This window comes from Pagrus major, chromosome 11 (genome assembly GCF_040436345.1).
Source record: "Pagrus major chromosome 11, Pma_NU_1.0".
Taxonomy (NCBI): Eukaryota; Metazoa; Chordata; class Actinopteri; order Spariformes; family Sparidae; genus Pagrus; species Pagrus major.
In genome coordinates, this window is record NC_133225.1 from 16,461,639 (window position 1) to 16,486,767 (window position 25,129).

At 40.4% G+C, this 25,129-nt stretch overlaps 1 protein-coding gene across 1 annotated transcript in view; it reads left to right on the top strand.

The window, feature by feature from the left end:
- Window positions 1-25,129, top strand: part of cers1 (ceramide synthase 1) — a 30,521-nt gene that overhangs the window by 3,617 nt on the left and 1,775 nt on the right. The window contains exons 2-6 of the mRNA XM_073477126.1: window positions 18,358-18,517; window positions 21,286-21,466; window positions 22,424-22,585; window positions 22,767-22,914; window positions 23,051-23,211. Of these exons, the coding sequence (XP_073333227.1) occupies window positions 18,358-18,517; window positions 21,286-21,466; window positions 22,424-22,585; window positions 22,767-22,914; window positions 23,051-23,211 (812 nt within the window). The remainder of the gene's footprint in view (window positions 1-18,357; window positions 18,518-21,285; window positions 21,467-22,423; window positions 22,586-22,766; window positions 22,915-23,050; window positions 23,212-25,129) is intronic.

The window sequence follows — 25,129 nt, forward strand, 5'->3', positions numbered from 1 at the left end:
CTATCATGATCTGACATGAGAGGAATGAAATTTGATTCCTCTGACATACTGTGAAAATGGAGCTAACGAGATCACACATGCATCAATATATCTGTCAATTATAGAAATGGACATTTGTTTGTTTGTCACACCATGGAAATCCTTGAATTTATTAACAGTAGGACCTATTTCTTGTTGAGATACAAAGCTTTGGCTATTATTGTACGTGTTCACAAGGGTGTTTTTGGTGCTTCCCAGCATTGGCTGCTTGACGCCCGCCTACAACCGCAAAACTCTCCTGGCTGCACCTGATTGGACAAATGCCACTTTTGGCTGTCTACTCGACTCGTCAGGAACTTTCTCTGATATCAAGAAGCAACAGCTCACTGAAATGTTTTCCTGAGGACATTTTAGGCAAGAAATAAGCCATGCAGCCACCAAATCTGTCTTCATTTTGACTCGACAACAGTTAGTTTTTATAGTTTTTCAGGGGGTTCTGGAGGCAGCAAGTCGTGCGCGATGCCCTTGGTTTGCATAAAGTTGCTTAGACTTACACTTTATGCAAACAAGGTGCAGGCAACACAACACAACACCCTGTCTCTTGAAACGCAACACAGCGTTACTAGAATTCTTTGCACGACTGCTTACATAGACAATGAATGAGATCCTGTGGACATGTACCATGAGGAAACACTCAAATGTGTTGATATGCCACTTTTCTTGATCTTACATTATAGTAAATTGAATATTTTTGGTTTTGGTCAAACAAGAACAGCACATTTTATCACCTTGTCCTCACGGATATTGTGATAGGCCTTTCCACTGTTTTTCTGTTGTTTTGTTGACCACAACAAGAAAAGAATGGATCAGTATTAAGTGTTAGTTTGAACCCTGATTTGTTGTCTAAATTCAAGCTCTACTTGCTGAAGCTGCTGGTGAATTTTATAATACATCTGCCACAAGAGTTGATAGATAAAAATAATTAGTTTCCTGTTTTGTTACTTACAGTCCTCCCGGTCATGTTTGAAGAATGAAAGTTGACCCACTTAAAATCTCCACTTACTCTGGTCCTCATTTTCCACTGAACAGTCAGATTCAGAAGATGAAAGCAATGATACTTGTTTGTTTTATATTATTGTTGACTGTTGTATCCTTATGCTGCTGTACTCGATAACAGCAGCCAAACCTTGTTAGAATGTGTTACCTATTGAGACTCATGCCTTCTGGTAGAGCCCACACACTGTCAAAAGGGTCCACTCTGGACTTTCTTAAAGGGATACTCATTTTTCTGCATTAGGAAGATTTATATGACAGCACACTGCTAGACATAAGACTGTGAATGGATGCTTGCTCTTATGAAGGCTATCCAAAAGCTAGGAAATAAGGTCAAGGTCAGAAAACCTTGGTAGTCTTTTGTATATAGTATCAGCCTCCACCTGGCACCATCGTTTCACATGTCAGTGAGCATGCTGTTGGGTGAGGTATAATCAGCGTGTTGGGGTGGCTCCTGTGCACAGTACTGCGTGGAGGAGTGAGTGGTTTTAATCATGTTTCACTTTTGGTTTGATGCTGTACCTTTTTCAGGTTAAATCAAACAAACGTGTTGATAAGCCACTTGAGCTCTGCTGTTACATGAAGACACATCACAACCTTCTGACTCATCTATTGGCTCTGCTGACACTGGCATTTTAAAATTTTAACGGAAGTCAAACGTGTCCTTTTAAGTCGAGTGTACAAAAGCTTAACATTAATGTCAGGGAAACGGATTGGGAAGTGTTGAAATCCTTCACTCTGCTCTCACGAACTGCTCTCTGTAGAAAATAGTAGTCTTCTAAATGTCATGTCAGCCGAGTCTGAAAGTAGCAGCTCTCCTTCCTCATTGTCTTTTAACTCCACTCTGCACACACATCAGTTTATATTTGATTGCATGATTTAAATGGGTGTGTGGTTTATGAGCTGTGCGCTGCATTCATCTGCGTGTTTGTGTTTGTCTTTACAAGTGTTTGAGGTTACAGACACATGTGCCTGTTTGCATACATTTGTGTGTCAGTCAAAATCATGCATTTGCAACTTCCTATGGCAGGGGATAAATAAACTGAGAAGGAAGAGAGAGCTAGAGGAAGGAAGGAATGGAGAAGAGAAGTGGGCTGTGTCGCTACAGCCAAGCCTGCTGACTCAGCATGCAGCAGCCAATCATTAACATAGTTGCACACACTCCCTCACACATGCATATCCTGGTGAATGGATGTATGCTGTCTCACACACATGCATGCAACTTCTGTTTACTATCTAACTTTTATTTTTATATAAAAGCATGTGTTTTGAAAGAGACAACACGCAAGCAAACAAAGCAGGCAGTGGTCAAATGCTTCTTGCAGCAGCAGTTTATAACCTCTCATAAAATGCCTCTCTTAGCCTCTCTCACACACACACACACACACACACACACTCTCAAAGAAGAGAGCAGCAGTATACTTGCCAGCTCCAGCGTCGTTGCAGAGCTTATCTCCCTGCATAGAGCCGAGTAGCACCCCATCCCCTGCTGTTGTTCTAAATGTGAAAGCAGCCTGAGGTTTGACAAGGTCCCCGACCACAGATCCCAGATCACGTTCCACTAAGCCCCTGCTCATTGTTGTGCATTAGAGCCGCAGAGAGAAACCTGATATTGGATTTGTGGTGAAGGGGAAGTGCTATCCATTCAGCCAAAAGTGCCCACTCAGGTGAATCTTGCTTGTAATTTTGACACTGATTGCGAACAATTGTTATGGAGTTCGGTTATTATTAGTCCTGTCCCCTCCTCTCCTCTCGTGACTCAGCCGTCTTGTTTATCATCACATAGCGTTTAAGCGAGCAGCACTTTCATGTGTCATCACCTGACACATGATCTATCGCTCTGCGTGCTTCAGTTTGTCATACATCATGAATACAGAGCGCTTATGGCTTCACAAATCTGTCAGCCACACTGTTTCCCACAGAGGTTGTGCTTCAGTTAATCATAATTTGTCACTGTGGTAGATGCAGTTACATTAGTCAAATTATTTGTTTATGTCTTCATCACCATTAAACAGTATATACATATATTTTTGTATGTGTTTAGATTATAACATGCTTAGTTTCAGTGCCACGATATATTCCAAACCTTGTGTGTCTGCAAAAAGTTGAATATCTGCTGGTTCTCTGCACTGATACTTTAATTTGTGCACTTTGATTGGCTGCCTGTAGGTTCCAACCAGTAATACACTCAGCATCAAGCTGTCCAGTTTTAATTTCCTGCAGACATATTTGATGGCTTAGTTGTGTCGTTTAGCAGGCGGTTTGCATATACCTATCTTTTTGAAGCGATATAGTGACTGATATACTGTTTTTATAAGGTTAGATGGACAGCCATTTTGCAGCATTGGCAGATGTTATGGTTTGTTAAGACAGCGGGCAGCACTTTGAATTATGTATCATTCTCACACAACATTTGGCAAGAAATTACAGAAAAATTACCCACTCACCTCCTGTCCCGCAGTGCCCTGCTGTTTAACACTCACCCTAGACACATGAAGACTCTGAACCACAGAGCTAAAAAAGTGCCAATTGCCAGAATTTTAGCTAAGTACGCTTCTGCAAAACCACAGATAAGTTCAAGCTGTACGCGTCTCTATGTTGTATCTTTATGTTTGTTTAGGTCCAATTTTCTATTTCTCTCTTGTCACAATGCTATGCTAATGCTCTGGTTAGGTTTAGGCACAAACACTTTGGTTGTGGTTAGGAAAAATAAATATGGTTTGGCCTAAAATACATCATTTGGTCACCACAAACATGGGTGGAAAGTTCAACAGGTCTCCTTCAAAACAACTGGTTCTGTCGCCGCAAACATGGCTGGAGATGGCCCGACTTCCTGTGAAAAACATCTGTTTTTTGTCACCACAAACACAGCTGGAAAGGTCCCCAGGTCTCCTTAAAAACACCAGGTTCTGTCAGAACAAACACAGCTGGAGATGGCCAAACTTCTTGTGACTCACATCCAGTTTTGTCGCCACAAACACGGCTGTATATGGCCAGACTTCCTGTGAAAAATATCTGGATTTGGTCGCCACAAATACAGCCGGGATGGTCCCCAGGTCTCCTTAAAAATATCCAGTGATGTCACGCTTACAAATGCTGCCACGTAGACTCGAACTGCAGTTGCACGTTTGTCAGCCTCATCTCATAGACGAGATGTTAACAAGACGTCAAACTAAACAAAACATAAACAATGAATCGACCAATTGAAAAAATATCAGCAGATTAATCAAATATTAAAACCACCTCTTCTCTTATGCTTTATGTCGAGAAAAGAAGACAGTGCAGCCTTCAGGTGTGCTCACACATTCTCCATATTGTCTATATTTAATTCATCCTTTTGTAGAAAACTCTTTCATACACTGTTACTGGAGTATGAGTCCTAAGCACAAGTCAGACAGCAGGTCTATCAATTATTTCACTGAAGGCAGAAACAGGGGGGTGGTTGTGCACTCCTTCTTTAACATGGTGAATCATAGCCAAAGCAGCCATATGTACCACCAGCTACAAAGCAGGCTCATGAATCAGCTTTGTTTGCTGACTGTGACAGTCAGACCCCCTTCTGGTCAACTGGAATGTGCTGTAAGGCCTTGACCGCTGCAGAGCTGCTGCTGTGGCTGGCCTCTCAATCTTTTTCCTCTTCCTCCCTCTCTCTCTCTCTCTCTCTCTCTCTGTCTCACTTACTTGCCTCCAGATAGACACACTGGACAGGCTGTCGTTAGACAAGAACACACTGTCACTGTAGGCTTTACACTTGGCAGCTGTCTCTCTTCTAACAAGGCCACTCTATAACAGTGTGTGAGAGCGAAGTGGTCAGAGGAAACCAAACTTCATTTTGTCTGCTCTGCACTATACTTCATGCTCTTTTAGACCATGTTTGTGTGTGTGTGTGTGTGTGTGTCCTTGAATGCTTGTCTGTGTGGTTCATTGAAGGCCACAGGGTGTTGATAATGAATTGGCTGCTTCTCTGCACTTTGGTTTTGGGTTGGATCTTGGTCGCATTTTTGGGATGCAATTAGATCAGTTTCTCTGTCCCAGTCTCCCTCTCTCTGTCTGTGAAAGAGACTGGTGCATCCGCATGGACTCACAATCAAAAAGGTTGCACTTTCCTTTTCAAAATGTGATCTGAGTAGTTGCCCTTGGCTCTCCTCTTCTCCTGTCAAGTCACCTCATCTCACCTTTCTTTCTTTTTTTCTTTCTGTATCTTCTTGATCTAACTTTAATCTGTTGCATCCTGTCCTCACACATTTCCTCTCCTCTGTCTCGTCCCCACCCACTCTTTGGTTTGCATCGCCGCATAGCTCGTTTTCCCAGACCAAAAGGTCGAGAGGGATCTCGCTCACATAAGGCAGCGATTACAGAGGTTGTTATAACAAAATGAATGTAGCCAAGGTATGACTCAGAACACCTACAAAGACCATACTGTCAGATGTGATAATCTGGCAAATATCTTCCAGTGGAGATAATTATGTTATAAAACCTTCACTGTGGTAACAGTGTCAAAATTCTGCTTTTGTAAGAGATATTGATCAGCCATGGTATACATTGTATAAAGTATTTAAAAGCTGTGAACGGCAAGGGAAATTGAATTGTCTTATATTTGAGGCCATAAGTATTAAATCGCCCTAATATATCATAAATCTATAGGTAACAATGCACAGTAAGGACACAAAATTTTGAGTAGTTACAAGGGAACAAATGAGTAACAAACTATCTGCTAGTCAGACATTAGTTAATTAGTTACTCCTAATCCAATTTCAAAGACTAGGTAATGATTAGTTTATGATTACCTAATTAGGAAATGAGGAAGGAGCAAATCAGAAACAACTTAATATTGATGGATTGTTAGCAAGAATTTCCCTAATAATTGTTGGACTGTATAGTAGATAGTGATGAGTTACTAGAGAACAGACTGGTAGATCATATATTACTACATTTCCTATTAACTTGAATATCTGTGAATGATCATTCTGACCACTCTCTTAATGAATCGCTCCTGATTAACTCGGAACCAGCTGGTGAATGGCACAAAACTAGGAACGCCTCATTCATTACTAACTACCTAAAAATTAGTGACCGTTTCTACAGACTCCAAGAGGTGATAGATAATACTGAATAGTGACTTCTTAGTCCCTCATTACTTCATTATCCTCTTACGATTCACCTTACTGTATCCTTTCAAGTAAAGTGGTGCATCATACTGAATAGTTACGGAGGAATGAATTATTATCTCATGAGTACCTGTCCATTGGTTAACAAGTCTACCTTTCACTTTCATTCCTGACTAATTTCTTAATTAACTCATCATTAGCGTCTCCATAAACTGGAGTTAGGAGTTACTCATTAACTAATGGTTAACTAGCAGTTAGTTACTAATTTGTTCCCAACTTGTCACCTAGTTACTCCACAAAATTTTGCATCCCTTAATATGAAGTATTCCCAGGTTTGTAACAATTTGTCAGACATAATGTAGGTTCTAACTACAACAAAACTCATTACATCATGACATTGTTATGTCATGTTAAAACTTGTGTGTTGAAGTAAACATGTATGTAACGCTGTGACTCTACCCTCTCACTGAAGTTACATAGTGCAGAAACAAGTGATGGGAGGCGGAGTGGCTGAGACAGACACACCATTCACCCTTTTACAAGACACTGTACCATCAAAATGATTTTGATGATGTTAGTCTAATGTAGAAAAGTTACATAATGTTGCTTTAAAATGTATTATTAGGTCATCCTTAATTATGTGCTAGTGCTCCTAAATTAAAAAGTTAGGTGCACCAGTGCAACCATTGTGAAAAGTTAGTCTGGAGCCCAGCTATGCCAGTGTGTTGGAGATGTTTTACTAAGTTTTTAAGTGACCTATTTACAAGACGTTCTTTAGGTAAAAAATAATGTTTAGCTTAATTTATCAAATTCATTTTAGATCATCAACATGAAAAAAACTAAAATAGGTACAGATTTACATTGTCCGCACTGGTCTGAAATTCCTCTGTGTACCCAGAGCCCAGCAATGTGTTTCTGCCAGTCTGCCTTATTCCTTGCTGTAATCCATACCTGAACCAATAACCTAACCTTAATCCCGACATCCAATCATTATTCATTAGACGGTCAGTGTAATGAGGCCTATCTGCACTGTCAGAGCTGTAATCATCAGCCTGAAACGAGCTGCTCACTTGTACAATATTCTGGCCTGTTTGAGGTACAAATAAACAAACACACACACACGTTATCACTTGTGTCATGTAAGCACTGTTAATAGTATCAGCCATTCCAAGGGATTGGAAGCTCTCAGTACGATACTATATTAAATCTTATCAACAGATAACTCTGTATTTATATACTCCATAATACATCATTATGTGTATCATAGTTTTTGAATGAACAAGATAACCCTTACAGGCAGATTTCCTGGCACTGCTTGCCAGATTAGTATTTATTATTCAGCTCCATATGTTATTAAGCCAGAAATGTCGTTGTGTTGGTTACATTACAGATATATGTTTGAAACTTTATTCAGAGTTTACAACTCTGAACTACATAAAAGCACAGAGGACAGTTGCTGCTTGAAGTTTGCCTGTGTGTCATCGTACTCCACATTTGTTTTCACTTTCCACCCCATGTGTGCTCACTTATCATTTTGGCCACTTTGGCCTCAATAAAAAACAATTGCATAACTAAAACAGATTAGCTACAGAGTCATTAATGCACCATAAAAGTCCCTGAATAAGAAATAGTGGTGTGTCACCAAATTGATTTTCCCATCTCTAGTAGTCAACATTGCTGTTTGTCGATAAATGTTTGTGCGAGTGTGTGTTTGTGTGTGTTTTAAGCTAGCTTTAGATTATCAGTGGGTGGATAATTATTGTGAGCTCATGAACCTCCGCCTGTTGATGCACACTTAGATTGGCCTGTTGAAAGCTCACTCACTCACACACACACACTGCATTTATACTCATAGACACAGCCAGTCCTCTTTCTCTCTGCGTTGCCAAACGGCATGGGTAGTGCATTATGAATGACAGCCATATGTCTTCTAGTTGTCAGTTTGGACAGGAAGCAGCTTGAGTGAATATCTTAACACTTCGCTGAGACTGTTCCTTTATTACTCTTAATTTTCCACCATCTTTCTGTAGCTTTAACCATCCTAGAAAATACGAGAATATAAAATAGTTTTCTATTAAGGTAAAGGTTTTGTTCCTTCTGCAGTGTGGGGACATATATGATGGCAGAGACAAAGACAGAGACATCTTTAATAATAATACACTCCGATGGTAGTCTTTGGACTCAAATAAGAACCCTACGACCACACATCACAAGCTTGATGTTCTCTGCTCGGAGCAAAATGAAAAGAAGTGGATGCTCAACTGCATCAGATAAAGAGCTTTCTGTATGCCACTTGAGTATGTGCTGCTTAATACCGTTTCTGTTTTGTTGTGTGTGTGTGTGTGTGTGTGTGTGGAGCAAATGTAACAGGGTAGGAAAATAATGTTCTGACCCTGGGGAGAGGACACATGTACCATCTTCAGCAAAAATATAACTGTGCTTGGTGAATGAATGTTTGTGGTACATGGAGAAGGGTTCAAGAATTAGCTAATGCCGACAACAATTCTGCATGATACATTTTCTGATTAGCTCAGGACAATCATGTTGATTATTGGCAGCACTGCTGTTGCCTATCATGTGTTCAATATGACTGAATGATGTGAATGAATACTGCCCTATGTTAGGTAGCATTAGCCTTTATGCTGTAGCTGGAGAAAATTAAGATATAGGACTGAAGAAATAATGAAAACTAAAGTAAACTTCATCTCACCAGAGGGTATAATCAAATGTGACAAGCTGAAGAGGCTGTTATGTCATTGTGTAGATGAGAGTCAGTGTTGGACAGCAGGTGATTACATTTTTCTTTGTGTTATCTGTGGGCAGGTGTAAAAATATGCAGCAGTTTAGAGTTTAGATGCAGATTTTTCCAATGTGTGAGAAACATGTTTTTATGATAGTCTTGACCAGAGCTGCAACGATTAGGTGATTAATCCATTAGTTGGATGAAGGAACATTTTGATAACAGATTAATAATTTTAGTAACTTTTCAATCAAAAATGTACCGACTTCCTGCTTTTTTGTCATTTGTGATAGTTAATTAGTCTTTTGGTTTTAGACTTTGTCGGACAAAAAGAAGCAATTTGAAGACGTCACTTTTAAAGCTTGACTGATGCATGATTATTTTGGAAATTGCTGATACCGATTCTGATATTAGGTAGTAAAAAGTTATGGTATCGAGATATATCCCTAAAATCAGACAAAAATATGTAACGTATGCATTTTCACTGGGAATTCACTGGGAATCTAATAATTATAAATGAGCCCAAGCATATTTCTCTGCTTTATAATCTCTCTAAAAAAGTTTCCTTATCGACATATGTCGGACAACATACAGCTAACACCGTTATATTGGTGATAGGCCAATATTGGCCATTCATATCGGCCAGCAGATATACTGGTTGGACCCTAGTCATTTTGGACTCTGAGAAATTGTGATAACTAAACGATTAATTGTGAAAAATAATGTGTGAAAAATCAGCAGATTAATCTATAATGAAAACATTCTTCAAATGCCTAGTGTCTACACGCATGAATTTATAACCCTTTTCCAAGACACAGTAAACAAGGTTGCTAATCTGTGCTATCATCAAGAGAACATATTTGCTGCTTCACAACTGTGTAACAGTTACAGTGTAGGTAAATAAATGCATCCTGTGAAAACATTTTGCTGTGAAGGCCATGTTCATTTACGTTGATGTGCCAGGAGTTAATTTGATAACCAAGTACGGGGTTAATGCCTCCACTGGGGCAGACTAATAGGCTCAACCTGGTCCAAACAGGTGCACCTCCTCTCTCTCTCTCTCTCTCTCACTCTCTCTCTCTCTCTCTCTCTCTCTCGCTCGCTCTCTGTCTCTCACACACACATTGTGACACATAGTTATGTGCTGGGAAACCAAGTGCAAGCTCACACATACCCACCCAGTCTTTATTTGAATATGTTTAATGTATTTATCTCACAGGAACTGAAACTGTTTAATTTTGGCTAGAAAACAGTCTTTAGCGGTTCCCTTCCAATGAAGTCATGTGTATAACAGTTGCCAGAACAACTTAATGAAAACAGATTGAAAGCGCTGTGTTTCATAGTATTGAAGAGGAATTGAGAACCATAGTTCAAGTTATCAAATTCATGGCATTTTGAGGACTATATCATTGTCTGCAAACACGTGGAACCTGTTGAAAAGTAGCTAGATTTTACACTGGTCATTTAAAAAAAGTAAGAACTGGGCCTGAAAATTTGCTTGATGCGTAATGCTGAAAGTGCAAAAAGTCAAATGTTTGAGAAGGTGTGTTTTTTACATGCCGCCACACACAGCTGCTACAGACGGTCATTTTGTGGTTATTTACTCACTCATGGATGCAAGGTGGCTGCTCGTCCAGTCACGTACTTGTGTGCAAATTAGTTTTCTCGGTGGTGGCGGTGCCTCGTCTAATCGTGTGTTTTTAATCAAATCAACTTCAAACGTTCAGGCAGCGTCTTGGTTCAGCGTCAGTATTCCTGCAGTGTTGGACAGGCCATCTGGAGTCATGGGAGTTCAACCACATCCATGTAGGAAGACCAAAAAAACCCCATCACATGCTGTTTGTCATGTTGAACTAACAGTTGAACATGTGTTGCCCTCAGGTGTCTGTTGAGAAAAACAAGTTGAGCATATTTTTATATCTTTTGGGGGCTTTTTTGCCTCTATATTATCTGACAGGACAGCTGGAGATAGTGACAGGAAAGGGGGGAGAAAGTCAGGACGACATGCAGTAAAGGGCCACAATAGTGTTGTAGTGCTTGAGATTGTTCTTGCTCTCAAGTCAGTCTCAGAACCACTTTTTGAAGGGGGGTAACTATGGGATAGTAGGGATTTTATTTGACTCAAAGTTTGACCAAAAGATATGTATCATAAATGCATCATCCCATATATATATATAAAACAGCACCCTCCAATATGTGACAATTAAGCCGTCTTTTACAATGTTTACAAAAAACTAGTAAGCTAAAGCTAAGCTAAAACCGGATAAGGTTAAAGAATGTCTGTGGCTATAAGCTGCATGCAAAGCAGGACGGCCTAAATATTTGTGTCTTGCTTTTACTTGGGATTTTCCATGTGCAGAGGTAACTAAGAATGTTTCATCAAGTTAATTTTAGCTGCTGCTGTATACAAACATCAACTATATTTAAATAAGAAACAGGTTTTAAACCATCTGGTACCTTGATCTGACTTGCACATGTCAGTGTAGATTGTTTGTGTATTCTTCTCAGTTTGATTCAATTACTGAGTGACTTTTCTCCTCTAAGTCAATCACATTCCTCTTTTGTCATCGTTATCTGATTGATCAGAGGCCTTTGCAGAATGTCTTTCATCTGTGGTGCATTTATTGAGTCACATAACAGTTAACAGTGGACTCATCTCCCAGTATGCATCACTGTCTGACGTCAATTGCTTCCAGTGAATAGACAAGATATGGATGTCATGGTTGACTGAAAAAGCTGCCATTAACCAACATTGGTCTTACATAAGTCTTACATTGGTGAGCTGACTACTTGAAGGTCTCCAATGAGAACCTTAATTCCAGGTTCATGGCCAATTCTGCCAGTTTGAGGAAAATTCAACCGATCAGAACTGAGTAGCTGGGATTAAGAATTTTCATTTCATTTTCCGAAATAGCTAGTTGGCTACATCCATGAAAAATAGCGCCAGAAAAATAGGGACAAGGGTGAATGAGAAGTCTACATACCCAGCACCTACCTCCGTCAAGTGAAAAAGGACGGATACATCACTCATTATTCATAATAAGGATACAACAAGACAAAATAACAATCCTTCCAACAAGACAATGGAGAAAAAAAAATGAATAAAAGAAGTGCTACTAAACCATCCACTTGAAATCAATCTACAGTTGGATTTGAAATATTTTAGCAGCATTTGCTGGTAAATAAATATTATATATTGTAAGCAGGGAATGGTAAGAAGTGGCAGTGAGGAGATGGATTAGACAAAGGGATGAAGGCAACATGTACATCTTACATTTTGGGCCTAAAACCTCCAACACATCATTGAGACAAGGAACACGTTACACCAGCTGTCACATGGAAGAAAAATATTGTCCCCCTCAATAAATAAATTCAGCAAAGGAAGCACTTTCTGGATCCATCTGCCTCCGTCTGAGGAAAGAGCTTTATCCCCAGTGACAGCTGTCCGCTCATCAGCTTGTTAGGAACAAGGATGGAGATGGGAGGGTGAGGTAGGTGAGATCATTCTCTCTTTATAGAGGCAGATATTCTGTTTGGGGTGAGGTAGAAATGATGTGTAAGGAAGGGGATATTTGAAATCGTGTCGGAAAATTCTAACCTACTTTCAACATACCTCAAATAGTGTTGTACGAAATGTTAATCATAGATAAGTAGGTGCTTGCATATGTAAATAAAGCCTAAAACTCCAGCTATCCATTGCATTAGCCTTTGTAAAAAACTTTTTGCCCCCCGTCTGGAAAAAGATGTCAAGAGAACCGAAGGGAATCTGTGACAGAATTGGGTTTAAAAGTGACACTGAGAAGGACAGAGTGACGTCAGATTAACCAGAGAGATTGAAGCCAGGCAGGGCTAAAGGAATGAAAGAGGGTGAATGAGAGCGCAAGCCTTATTGAACACATCCACACATGAGCCAGCATCCTGACTCACTGGCCCAGTTTATCTCCTTATGCAACAGGCCAGTGGAGTCCATTCACCCCTCTCTCCTCTCTCATCACTTGCTTCCAGGAAGGGCGCAAGGGGGGAGCAATGGGGTGCAGCTGCAGATGAGCAAGGGGGGAAAGAGAGGGTGAAAGGACGGGTGAGGAAGGACTGGAGTGTGACACAGATGGAGGGAGTTTTGAACCACACTGTAGGGCTTTGCCAGCATCCCTGCATGGTTGCTAAGGGAACCACTTATTTGTCGTGAAGTCTCTTTCACACTGACTTTTTCTGCTTCCACACAGACTCTGCCTCTATAATTTCCTTTTTCTCCTTCTGGTTTAAGACGGCTTCTCTCTCTTGAGCAGACAGTGAAATGAAATCCACCGATGCCCTGAGCGAGTTCAGCCAAAGTCTGTCTGTCAGAGAGAGAGGAAGAGAGGGGGGAGCTGTTGAATGGTCGTAGGTCCCAGCTGAGTGTAATTCAAGGCCCTGTCATTTATCCGACAGAGGACGAGTGGATTATCTCAGTGTCCTTGACCCACTATACCCCCACTCTGTAGGCTGGCATTGAAAACTAAAGGGTAGATAGATAGAGTGGGTGGAAAGGACCCTGTGTGATGGTGGGCTGGCTGGCACAGAGAGACAAGAATGGAGCCATTGGCTGGCTGTTATATAATCTCAGAATCTGCATTTGAAACAGAGATTTTGTCTCTGCTGTGCGGTTTTGGTCGCTTAAGACCGAGACCAGAATATAGAGAGACCACCTCTGTCCAGAATTTGTCAGGAAGAAAAAAACATCACGCAGATACCAGTAACTGAACCTCAAAGACTCCATCAACAAGTCGTTGGTGCTGGGTCAGGCCACTGACAATTTTGTACCCTGCTTTTTACCTGCAGTATTGGCTTTGCACAGATTTGGGTTTGGGATTTAATCTTAAAAACGTGTCTCTGAAACTGGATGTAATCAGGAAAATTCTTGCTCTGTGGTGATGCTAAGTAATAATGCAGACACAGCACTGCATTAAAAAATGCATGGGGCTGCTTTGGTTTGAATGTGTTGCTAAAAGGTACTGATTTGAAGAGGAAATATGATCCAGGAAGTCCAGTTTGACACCTTCAGACAGTTTATGTAATGAGTAATGTCATGACAACTCTGCAGAGTTATCATGACATTATTGTTGTATAAAGTAATAAATTGCACTCGTACGTTTTCAGTGGCCATAAATAAAGGCTGCCAAAAGTGATGACAAGGGCTGCAGCCAACGATAATTACCTCTGCCACGGAAGTTGTGTTTTCACACATGTCCGTTTGCCTGTTTGTTGGTTTGTCAGCAGGATTTCACACAAACTACTCAATGGATTTCCACAAAACCTGGATGGAGGATGGGTCTCTGCCCTGAAAAGACCCCATTAGCTCTTGGTGTGGATCCAGGTTAAGGGACGTATCTAGAATTTTTTTTCACGTTGCAAGATAGGGCATTTATTGACAGTTTTTGTTCATTTCTCAGGGCATCAGACATGGATCTTGATGAAAAAAAAAATTGGCATATTTAGGTGGCTGGTATCTATGAGTGAGAGCAAAAGGGGACAGTTGGGTAGGCTTGGGCCGAAATTAGATATTATTATAGCGATATTTGCCATCATATGCGATATTTTTCACAATATCGAATATCGAAATGCTGTTATGGCATCTTCAAGCTTTTATGTTTGAAAAGAAAGTGGTGATCACAGAGCTGTCATGGCAGTGTAGGCAGCGCACATTGTTGTTTGACTAGGTGGGAATGAGACTGGGCTGGTGGAGGTTACTACAGGATAACTGGCCTGATGTAGAGCCATGCACGCAGCGCCTTGACATACTCGACGATAATATCGTTTATTGCGATATTTGCGCAGGACAATATTGTGATATAACATTTTGGACATCGCCCAGGCCTACTGTTGGGCCTTAGTGGGGGTATGAGCTCTACTAAGTAAGTTCTAGTTTTAATTATTGATCAATCTGCTGATTATTTTAATGATTAAAATGTGGACATGCTTAAAAATTTGCCAGAGGCCAAAGTGATGTCTTCTGGCTGCTTCTTTTGTCCAACCAACAGTCCAAATCTCAAAGACAAAAGACAGGAAGTGTTTGACATTTTTGTTTGAAAAATGACTGAAATGATTATTCGATCATCAAAATAGTTGATGAATTATTTACTTTCTGTGCTGTACCCTGAGTTTTATATTTTAAATTTTAATTTAATCAGTGTTTGGCCTGTTGGAACCTTTTTGACTCCCTCTGAAAAAGGTGTGGGGGGATTTTTGTTTGTTTTAGTTGTATTTTAAAAACTTTTGACTTCTCCAGTCAAAGGAAGTGGTGTTATTCCTCATATAGTATAGCAAGACATGCAGTTAGTATGGTAAATGTAACACAAACAGTGATGTTGCCATGGTGCAGTTCAGACACTCTTTCATAAGCTAACTCTGTCACTGCTGAGTTTAGCTGCAGTGCAAACGTAGCCACATACAGTGTAGATGACACAGAGGAAACGGCATGAGGACAGGGCATAGTGAAACAGCGGTTAGGAGAATATAGAGCGAACAGATCGGATGTAGCAGAATTAGTAATGGGTGCACCAGCAGTGAGACAACTGTAATGATGATTACAAGTAAGATATGAGCTGCCGAGGCATTGCTTGTATCAGCCACCGGTCAGCCTTTGTGAATGTGCGTAGGCTTATTTTTTTGAGTATCGGAGGGGGTGATGTGGTGGAAGACCAAGGGGGTATGCTGTGTACTGACAGCTGGCTTCTATAAATAAATGTCGCAGGCAGGGGGGAGACGCAGGGGTGGAGAGAGAAAGAACGAGGGAGCTGAGAAGAGCGACAAATAAAGGGGAAGGAGGGGGAGAGAAGGGAGGAGGCTGATAGAGAGGGACTGATACAGATGTACTGAGAGACTTGTGGTGAGCGTCCCGGTCATGACTTACTGAACACATGTCACTACAGTCTCAACCAATCAGCAGCCCCGGGTGGGATCATGTGCCCCATTGATGCTGCCATTTTTTTTCTCCATGTGTCACAATTGAGGATCACAAAGTCTGTTGCCGTTACATTTTTATCTCACATCAGTGTTGCCCCGTCAGCTTCCTTCCCTGTCTTGTTTTGACTCTTTTTTTGTGTGACGCAGGAAATCCATCAAATCCGGAAAACAGCAGAAAAAGAGACAGAAACAAAGAAAAAGGCAGAAAGGCAGAGAGAAAGAAAGAAAGAAAGAAAGAAAGAAAGAAAGAAAGAAAGAAAGAAAGAAAGAAAAACATAACTTTTAAAGCCAGGAGACAGACAGGAATAATATATATTATATATATAATAATTTTGTGAATCCATGTGAACGAGACTTTCTTAGACTGCATGGTTTACATTTGGCTGAAGTAACCCTCTCTCCATTAATTTGTCATGTAATTGGTCACTGAGCCTTGTCGGATCATGTCCTGGAGACTAGCTGCTTGGTAACAACTGACTGAGATCTACTGTATCACTGACACCGGCGACTTTCACTTTCCCGCCTCCTGTTACACCATCTGAGGGTTGAGCGCTTGTGTGTGTTGCATTTTGTTTATGAGGCGCTGAGCTGGGTTCAGTTTCCTGTCTTGGCACACTTATGAAACACTGAACACCTGCCTGTCTTACTGCTTAACTGATGTACCTGTCTCATCTATTTTACCTATCTTTCTGCTGGTCTTTGACATTTGTTGTCAGTGTCACATCCTCGGCATTTACTTTATTTCTTTCAATTGAATTAATATGATTTAGGCTGTGGAATTTCAAGGGGAGGCAAAAGATGGGAGTGAGGAGACATTTAGATTAGAGAGGGGGTGGAGGAAGATAACGTGGTCCCATCACCGAACACTGGGTGGGGTCTTGTTATCAGGCTACATCAAGACATCAGTCGTCTCTCCTACTTCCTCTATTTCTGCTTGCATCGCAAACCATAAGCAGACTTGTGAAAGAGTTTCTGTGGGCAGACGATCACATGACTGTAATGTACTGGAGCTTACTGATGGTGGTGCTTGTGCACATGTGTGTCAGGAAGAGAAAGACATACAGAGAGGAAGAGAGAGCATGTGTCAGGGTTATCTGGGTGCAAGTATATGCAGAAGTATCTGTAGCTCTAATTTAGAACCTAAACAACATCCTGAGACTGTCAGAAGCACAGGCAACAGGCCAGCAGTGGGTCATCTTGCACTTTTTATCGACATCTCAATATAAAGCCTGATGTAAATGAATAAACAATCAACTGAAGTTTAAGTGTAGAGGATGTAGTCAACAACAAAACGATCCAACTGCTGCCCAAACTTTCTCCCTTTGAGGGCCAAAACTGAAACTTAAAGGCAAACTCCTATTGTGTGGCATTTTTAAGATGCAAAATGGTACTACGATCACAATTGACTTCAAAGTGTGGAGTTGTGAAAATGAAAATGAATTCGGGATCCTGCGTATTTAAAGTACATTTTCTTAAAGAAATAAAACTGCATAAAGTGAGATTTATATCATAATTGTTTAAAGGTCAAATATGTAAGAATTTCCCACCTGGCGGGTTCATAATTAGAACACATAGGGGACAGCATATAGTGCTAATAGTAGCTGTCATTAGCTAGTTAGCTCAGGTAGCAATGAAGCTTGTGGTCTGGACTGTGAGCTTGGAGCACCAGGGGAAGTGTAGGAGCTCAGACCGCTAGCACAGGCGCTTTGGATCAAGACCGGCCAGGGCTAGCTGGTTAGCATGCTGCCTTCAGTAGATATCTCTTCAACATGATACTTCACATTCTGTTGATAATTTTAGTTAATTTTTGAATGTTTCCAAATTCTTACATATTGCACCATTAAATATCTTCTTTTTTTTTCTTTTTCTCTAGAAAATTTGAACATTGTGGCCCACCAACCCACTTTGGGCAGCCCTGAACTGTAAACTTGAGTTAGCTTCTCTCTCACTAAAATATGCCATTATTGGTTTGAACTTTGTGCAGAGTAGTTACCAATTGTAACATTTCTCACCGTCTTGTCAACATTGTGTCCTGAATGTTCTGTCATATAAGCATGCTGAAAATGAAGAAACAATCCTCTTGATGTCTTCATTCCATTTAGGCCCGTTTGTTTTCTGCAGCCAGTGTTTATTAGCTCAGAAGAATGTGCCAAGAGATGTTGCAACAGTTAAAATCCCTATAAAAAAGGAAAACATCTGTGGTCCCATCGGCCAGAAAATCCTGGCTAAGATTTCTCTCTAAGTGTCCCTGCTCATTCTTGCAGTCGTAGGATGTGGTCTCTGGCTATAATATTTGTGTCTTTGCATAATGGAAAGAAATAAATGGTTATTTACAAGAAAACAAAAGCAACAAAGTGATTTCATCTCAGTGGAAAAGCCACAACAATGCATTAACAGAATTGTTTGCTTCACCACACAACTTGAACTCCATCTAAATGAGTCCAAAGGCCTGCCAGCAGTTCACCCAGCCTGAGGAAACAAGCTTAATATGCACTGAATGTGACTTCTTCTCCTCTCTCTGCTCTGTCCCTACAGCCTCTAGCCCAGTGGTGGAGATTGATGCACAAAGATGCTGCCAAGATGCCAGAGAGCGCGTGGAAGCTGGTCTTCTACACCATGTCGTGGTCATACAGCACCTACCTGCTCTTCTTTACCTCCTACTCCTTTTTCCACGACCCGCCCTCCGTCTTCTACAGTAAGATACAGAACAGTGTGAACACATGTTGGGATGCACTTGTCCATTTTGGGATCTGTTGATTGAATGATTTGACTCTGCTCGGCATCAAGAAAAGAAATAGAACATTTTGATAACCTAATCTGTCTTGAATTTAAATGTATTTTACTCCATTTAACCTCTTTTAGTGTTTGAATCTGGTCCATCTTAAAAACTGTGTTTGAAGAGTGCTGTAACTGAGTGATTCCCTGACCTTACTTCTCAGGCTAGATAAGGAGCTGAAGTCAATTTAATCTAATGAAACAGCAGGCAGCATGGCCTAATCCTCTGTGGGGGTAAAACACCACTTTGAGAATTCAAATAGAGAGATATTTATGATGGTGCATACAGGACATGCGGCCTGGTGCACTGGTGCAATATATTATCTGTATAATTGCACATAATGGAAAACAGACACATGACAAGGAACTTGTGTGATGACTATCACTCTATCACTACTGGGTGATCGATGTGTTGAACTCAGAATCCAGATATGTCTTTTATAGTCTCTTATCCTCTTCCATCAGACACGGAGGTGTCAAGGCTTCGGTCCAGCTCCATTGCTCTGAGTGGAGCTAGCAAAGGCTGGTTGACAGCGCCAGGTTGATCTTTAAGAGCTACATCACCGCTAATAGCTGTCAGCCTGAGATGTGTACTGAGGCAGTGTAATGTGGTTGAACTGTCAGGGAGGGAGTGGGAGAGAAAGAGTGAGGGATGTGAAGCTAAAAAACTAGAAGAAATCAAAGCAAGACTGGCAAAAGTGAGGAGGAGGGACAGTGTGTCTGTTTTCTGAAGGAAAAAAAAGAGGGTAAAAAAGCTTCAGTCTCCAGGACAGAAAAAAAGTCTTCCCATGCCTCCCCTTGGCAGCGCTTCTGTTGTGATCCATCTAGCAGCCTTCTTCTCAATGTTTAATGACGGAAGGACCAATCAATAAACATTACACAAGGCCCCAACGTAACCCCATCCCACTAGAGACAAACCGTACTCAAACATCGGAGGACAAAGTTTCCGTCCAACATCTGATAGGTTTCCGAGACATGAGCTAGCCCCAGCAGCCTTAACATACATTCGGCCTGTTTGGCCTGCAGTACTTCTCTAATTCTCCTGAGGTTAAACCTGATCCCTCCAGCCTCCTCGTCTGCATACTAACTTCCCCAGCTGACCCTTCACATCTGGTATCCCCCCTCCCCGGAAGTCACTGTATATAGCTCAGTATCTGGAGATAATGGTTGGACTGCATTTGTGTCCAAATGTGTATATAACAGTGATCCTGCTGTATATACAACATGTTCATCATACACACAAGAGATGAATCCTTTGTTACTTTTCTGTAGGATGGACCTTTACAGTGTGGCTCATTAGTTGTATGTAAATGTAAACATTGTAAGTAAAATTTTGGACAAACCTAAATGTGTAAATGGCAAAGCAGGAGACAAATTTAATTTTAATTTAATATTTTTAAAATCCTTCTGCAAATCCACTTAATAATGCATTGACTTCTCACTGAAACACTGAATAATAAAAGAAAAGTAATTGGTACATTTAATATTTGATCATTGTATTACTTAACTAGGTTTTCGGTTTAATGCAGATCCAAACACCTTAAAACAACGTATGATTAACAAATAACTCCACAGTCTTTTGTAACTGGAAATTTGCCTGTTTGAAACAGGCAGTTCAGTTGATAGATCACGCTTAACTCTGTATCCAAATCTCCTGGCTTTAATAGTTGTCTAGTACGTTTAAGAGTTTGGCGAGACAATGAGTTGTGTCATATTAGCACTTGCTGACACACAACTGCCTCTTTCACTTGTTTTTGCATCAATAAGCAGTGACTGTTGTGAATAGGTCTGTGTCTCGCCTGTTTTCAATGTTGTGTTAGTGAGGATATACTCACCTCCCTGTTTTATTGTGTGAGCAATAGTCTGAGACGCCCAACTACAAATAACATGAAGGAAGATAATACAATTACAATACATGAGACAAAAGCTCTAAGGGAGTGCAAATCTCTGGCAAAAGCTGCACAACTCTCTAAATTCACATAAATTATACAAAATGTAAAATCGTGAATCTGCATTTGGTTCATAATTGTATAAAAATGCATATATTGATAACAAATTATTGTGATTGGCTGATGACATCCATGTTTTTTGGAGACTTGTGTAGTTTTAAGAGAGTTAGACTTACTCTGCACTGTGTTTTTACTGAGGTAATGCCTATTAAAATGTATCATGTTGCTGTAGTGCCACCTATAGACAGAATGTCATCAAATTTATTTATGGCTTTGTGTGAAATAGGTCACTGTAAAATTGTTTGACAGGCTCATCAACATGTTTCAGAAACCATCTTTGGTGAACTTCTGTAGAAATATTGATGAAAAAAATATTTTGTTTTTTATTTATGGACACACAGAAGTGTTATTGTACCTGGATATGCACCAAAAACCAGCAACTGTGTTGGCCCATGGGCAAACTTTTTCACCTAAATTTAACTGAAATCTTTAAATGAAGTTTTTTTTGTATCCTGCCAACAAACAAACAAACAAACAGACAGACAGACAGACAGACAGACAGACATATAAAGGAACACTAACGAAACCATATTTGATGATGACTATTAAATAAAGAGTAAGACTGTATTGACTGTCTGGTCTTTGACAGTTCATGATTTGGTAAGTTGATTTCAAAGTGAAAGCTGACGTCCTTAATGTGCTCTCAGGCCTCTGAGCTCTTTTCTGTCTCTTTCTCCAGACTGGAAGAGTGGTATGTCAGTGCCTACAGACATCGCCATAGCCTATCTGATCCAGGGCAGCTTCTACGGCCACTCCATCTATGCTACAGTCTACATGGACGCATGGAGGAAGGACTCGGCTGTGATGGTGGTGCACCATATCATCACACTGGCTCTCATTAGCTTCTCCTACGCCTTCAGGTATGTTTTTTTCTAGTTTAAAGATGCAAAGTGTAAGAATGTTGTAGTAACGGCTTTCTATTGGTAATGTCTGATGAGGTGGTAATTTGGGACTGTCACGTAACTTAAAAATGAGACCTTCCCCGACTGTTGGTGGCCATAAAAGCCTGTGGAATGATTTGAAAGAAATTTTTGCTGAACTGTGAAAACTTTGGCTCCTATCTCACATATTCTGTAAAATCTGACCTGACTCTTGGTGATTTTTGCAAATTATATTATCAGCTAAGGTTACAAAGCAACCAGCGTCAGATCCTTGCAGCGTGGTTAAGTTAGAGATAGCAAGTTAACTTTAGCAGGCTTTCTTGCTAATGCTATTATTGCGAGCAAAATACTATCGGAGTGGATATGTTAGTTGGCGATTATTTTCTTGTATATTATGAACCGTGTTGAATTGATTATAGCCAACAATAAATGATGTCACAGTACAAAGCAAAGGTGTAAAACTAACATCTGCTTTCTACTAACCAAGATCGATGCAAGGCAGGGGCCAACCAATTAGCTAACTATGATCCAAGCTAAGGTTAGCCAGCTAGCTTTAACTTAGCTGCACTGCATGGATCTGGCATCGTTTGCTTTGTAACATGATGATTTCAATAGTTTGCAAATGGCAAGCTAGTTGTAAAGTGATTTCACAGAAAAGGGTAGATTGAAGCGACAGTTTTCACAGTTCAGCACAAACTGAGACAAAAACATTTCTTCATCTTCTCTGAAGTCTTCAAAATAAACTGCATTATCTTTAATCTTTCTTTGCAAAACTGTATCGACTGACAATATCCTATTTACAAATACGCTTTCATACACACATTTAAAAAGATTGCTGGTTTGTTTTGTAACAATGCACAAAAACTTGCTTTGACAGACACTTGCTTGTATGGGACTGATATACACTAACTGTACTGTATGTTCTCTACCGTTCAGATACCACAACGTAGGGATTCTGGTGTTGTTCCTCCACGACATCAATGACATCCAGCTGGAGTTCACCAAGCTCAACGTCTACCTGAAGTCCAGAGGAGGAGGCTATTACCTGCTCAATGACATCCTCTCCAACATGGGCTCTGTCAGCTTCAGCATCACTTGGTGAGGCTCAACAAACACACACACACAAACACACACACACACACACACAAACACACACACACACACACAGACAATATGTCAGACAGCTTTTTTCTGCCTGGTTCTTACTCACGATGATGAAAAAACAATAATAATATTTCTTGTCTGTTGTCGGATGTGTTTTTGTCTCCATTGTTCTCAGGTTCTGGTTCCGTCTCTATTGGTTCCCTCTCAAAGTGCTGTATGCCACGTGTGTGTCCAGCCTCCAGTCCGTCCCCAGCATCCCCTTTTACTTTTTCTTCAATGCTCTTCTCCTGGCGCTGCTGCTCATGAACATCTACTGGTTCCTGGTGAGGACAAACAGGTTTTTTAGTCAAACTCAGACAGCATTTGTGGTCAATTTGTTTGTTTATATCCAGGAAACCTGAAACAATGACACAATCTGATCTATCTGTGTTTTCTGTTTTTCCCCCTTGTTCTGTGTAGTTCATTGTGGTTTTCGTGGTGAAGGTGTTGAAGATGAAGGAGGTAAACGATGTCAGAGAGTACGAAGACGAGGATGGCAACAAGACGGCAGCGGGCCTGCTCAGACGCCCTCAGGCAGAAAACAACGATGATGGTGCTGGACATCACATCTCTGCCCAGGGGTGAGCTGCACCAACAGACCTCGTCATTTTATTTAGTGTGACATGGAGACCTCAGCTTAGGGTGTAAAAATACAAACCAGCCAACTGCTGACAGATTTCACAGTAATGCTGAGTTGTTTTATTTCACTGGCAGCAGGTTTGGCAGGAAACTGAACTTGCAGTTTAAGGTGCTATTTGTAGATTTGTAGAACAGTATGTCGGTAGGTTTAAGATGAGAGAAGGCCTATTGCAGTGTAACAGTATTTTTCTACTGATGTTAGTTTCTAATTTTCCATCCCAATCCTTTAAAGTTTAATTAAAATATATGAGAAAATATAGGCTAACACATAGTGTCTTGTGATCTTCTTAGTATTCTGAAAAAACAGAACTGAAGGTCTCCAGCTATGCTAGCAGCTCTGTGAGGCTATACGTCAGCACAGCAGTGCTTTGAGCTAAATGCTTACATCAGCATGCTAACATGCTCACAGTGACAATGCTTACATGCTGATGTTTAACAGGTGTGATGTTTACCTTAGTTTAATGTGTTAGCATGCTAACATTTGCTAACTGGCATGGAACAAAAAGCACAGCTGAGGCTGATGGAAATAATATCAGCTGCTAGACCGGCTAATGCATATTTCTCGGTATAAATATGGTATAATAACATATTCACCCAAAAGTGAAATTTTTTTCCCTAATGCTCGCCCCCATGCCGATGGAATGACATGAAGGCGGGTGAAGTTTATAGTTCACACTGCCAGCGTTTGCAGCATTTTCCTTAACAACTGAATAAGATGGGGACTCATTTTAAAACGCAAACAAAACAGGTGAAAAAAACAGAAAAACAAACACAAAATGGCTCCATACAGCTTGTCAGGTGTGATCCAAGTCTCCAGAAGCCCTGAGATCCAAAATTGATTTTGAAAAGATATTATTTACATCCTTTTTACGCTGAAATCTTCACTGTAGCTGCTAAGCTAAAAGTGTTAGCATGAAGTCTGAAGTGTGTGCCGAGCTTTATATACCGTCTTTTCAAATCAATTTAGGATGTCGGGGCTTCAGAAGACTTAAATTATGTCGAATGAGCTGTGTGGAGTCATTTCATGTATTTTTTTTGGTTTATTTAATTTTTTCAGTCGTTTTCTTTAAAGTTTGAAAACAAGTCCCCATCACCTTCAGTTGTTTAGAAGAATGCTGCAACACTGTTTTGCTGTGAGTACAAAACTTCACTTGACTTTCCATCCGCATGGAGGTGAGAAGATAATGACTGAATTTTGATTTTGGGTGAACTTACCCTTTACTAGATTAAAAAATTGCAAAGAAAGCTGCAACTTTTTTCTTTGACAATTAGGTTTGATAGCTCTTAGTCGTGGTTTTGCCAACAGTGTTACCACAGCTTAAATGCACAAAGACACACAAAGCACTTTTTTATGTAATAAATTCAGTGTCTTCATTTTCTGTTCTGGTGAGTTGTGGTACAATAGTGAATTGATTTGACAGTTTTGTAGTCAGATGTTGCAGCTGGTGGACAAACAAAGTGCGTGTCCTCTGTTAACACGTCTGAGCAGTTATTATATTAATCATGCCTCTATAAGAGGATATTGAGGAGAATATTGAGGGAATTTACAAATAGTTTCCTTTCATCGGTGGAGTTTTAGTATGCAAGAAGCCATCGTATTGCATAATAGTGTTCCCCTTGAATATGTTAATGAGTAGTCAGCACTTTGCAAGCTTTAAACCAGAAACTGCCAACTTGACTAAAGCCAATGTTTTTCGCGCTATTATCTGAAGTTGTGGATTCATCCATCTTTATCTGAGGAGCTGCCTTTAGCCCCCTGGCCGACTGTCATGTGTACTTCTATCATCTGCTGATTATCATGGCAGCCTTTGAAGACGCTGAAACTGCCAAAGTCCTATCACTTTTCTATTAGTTTAGAAT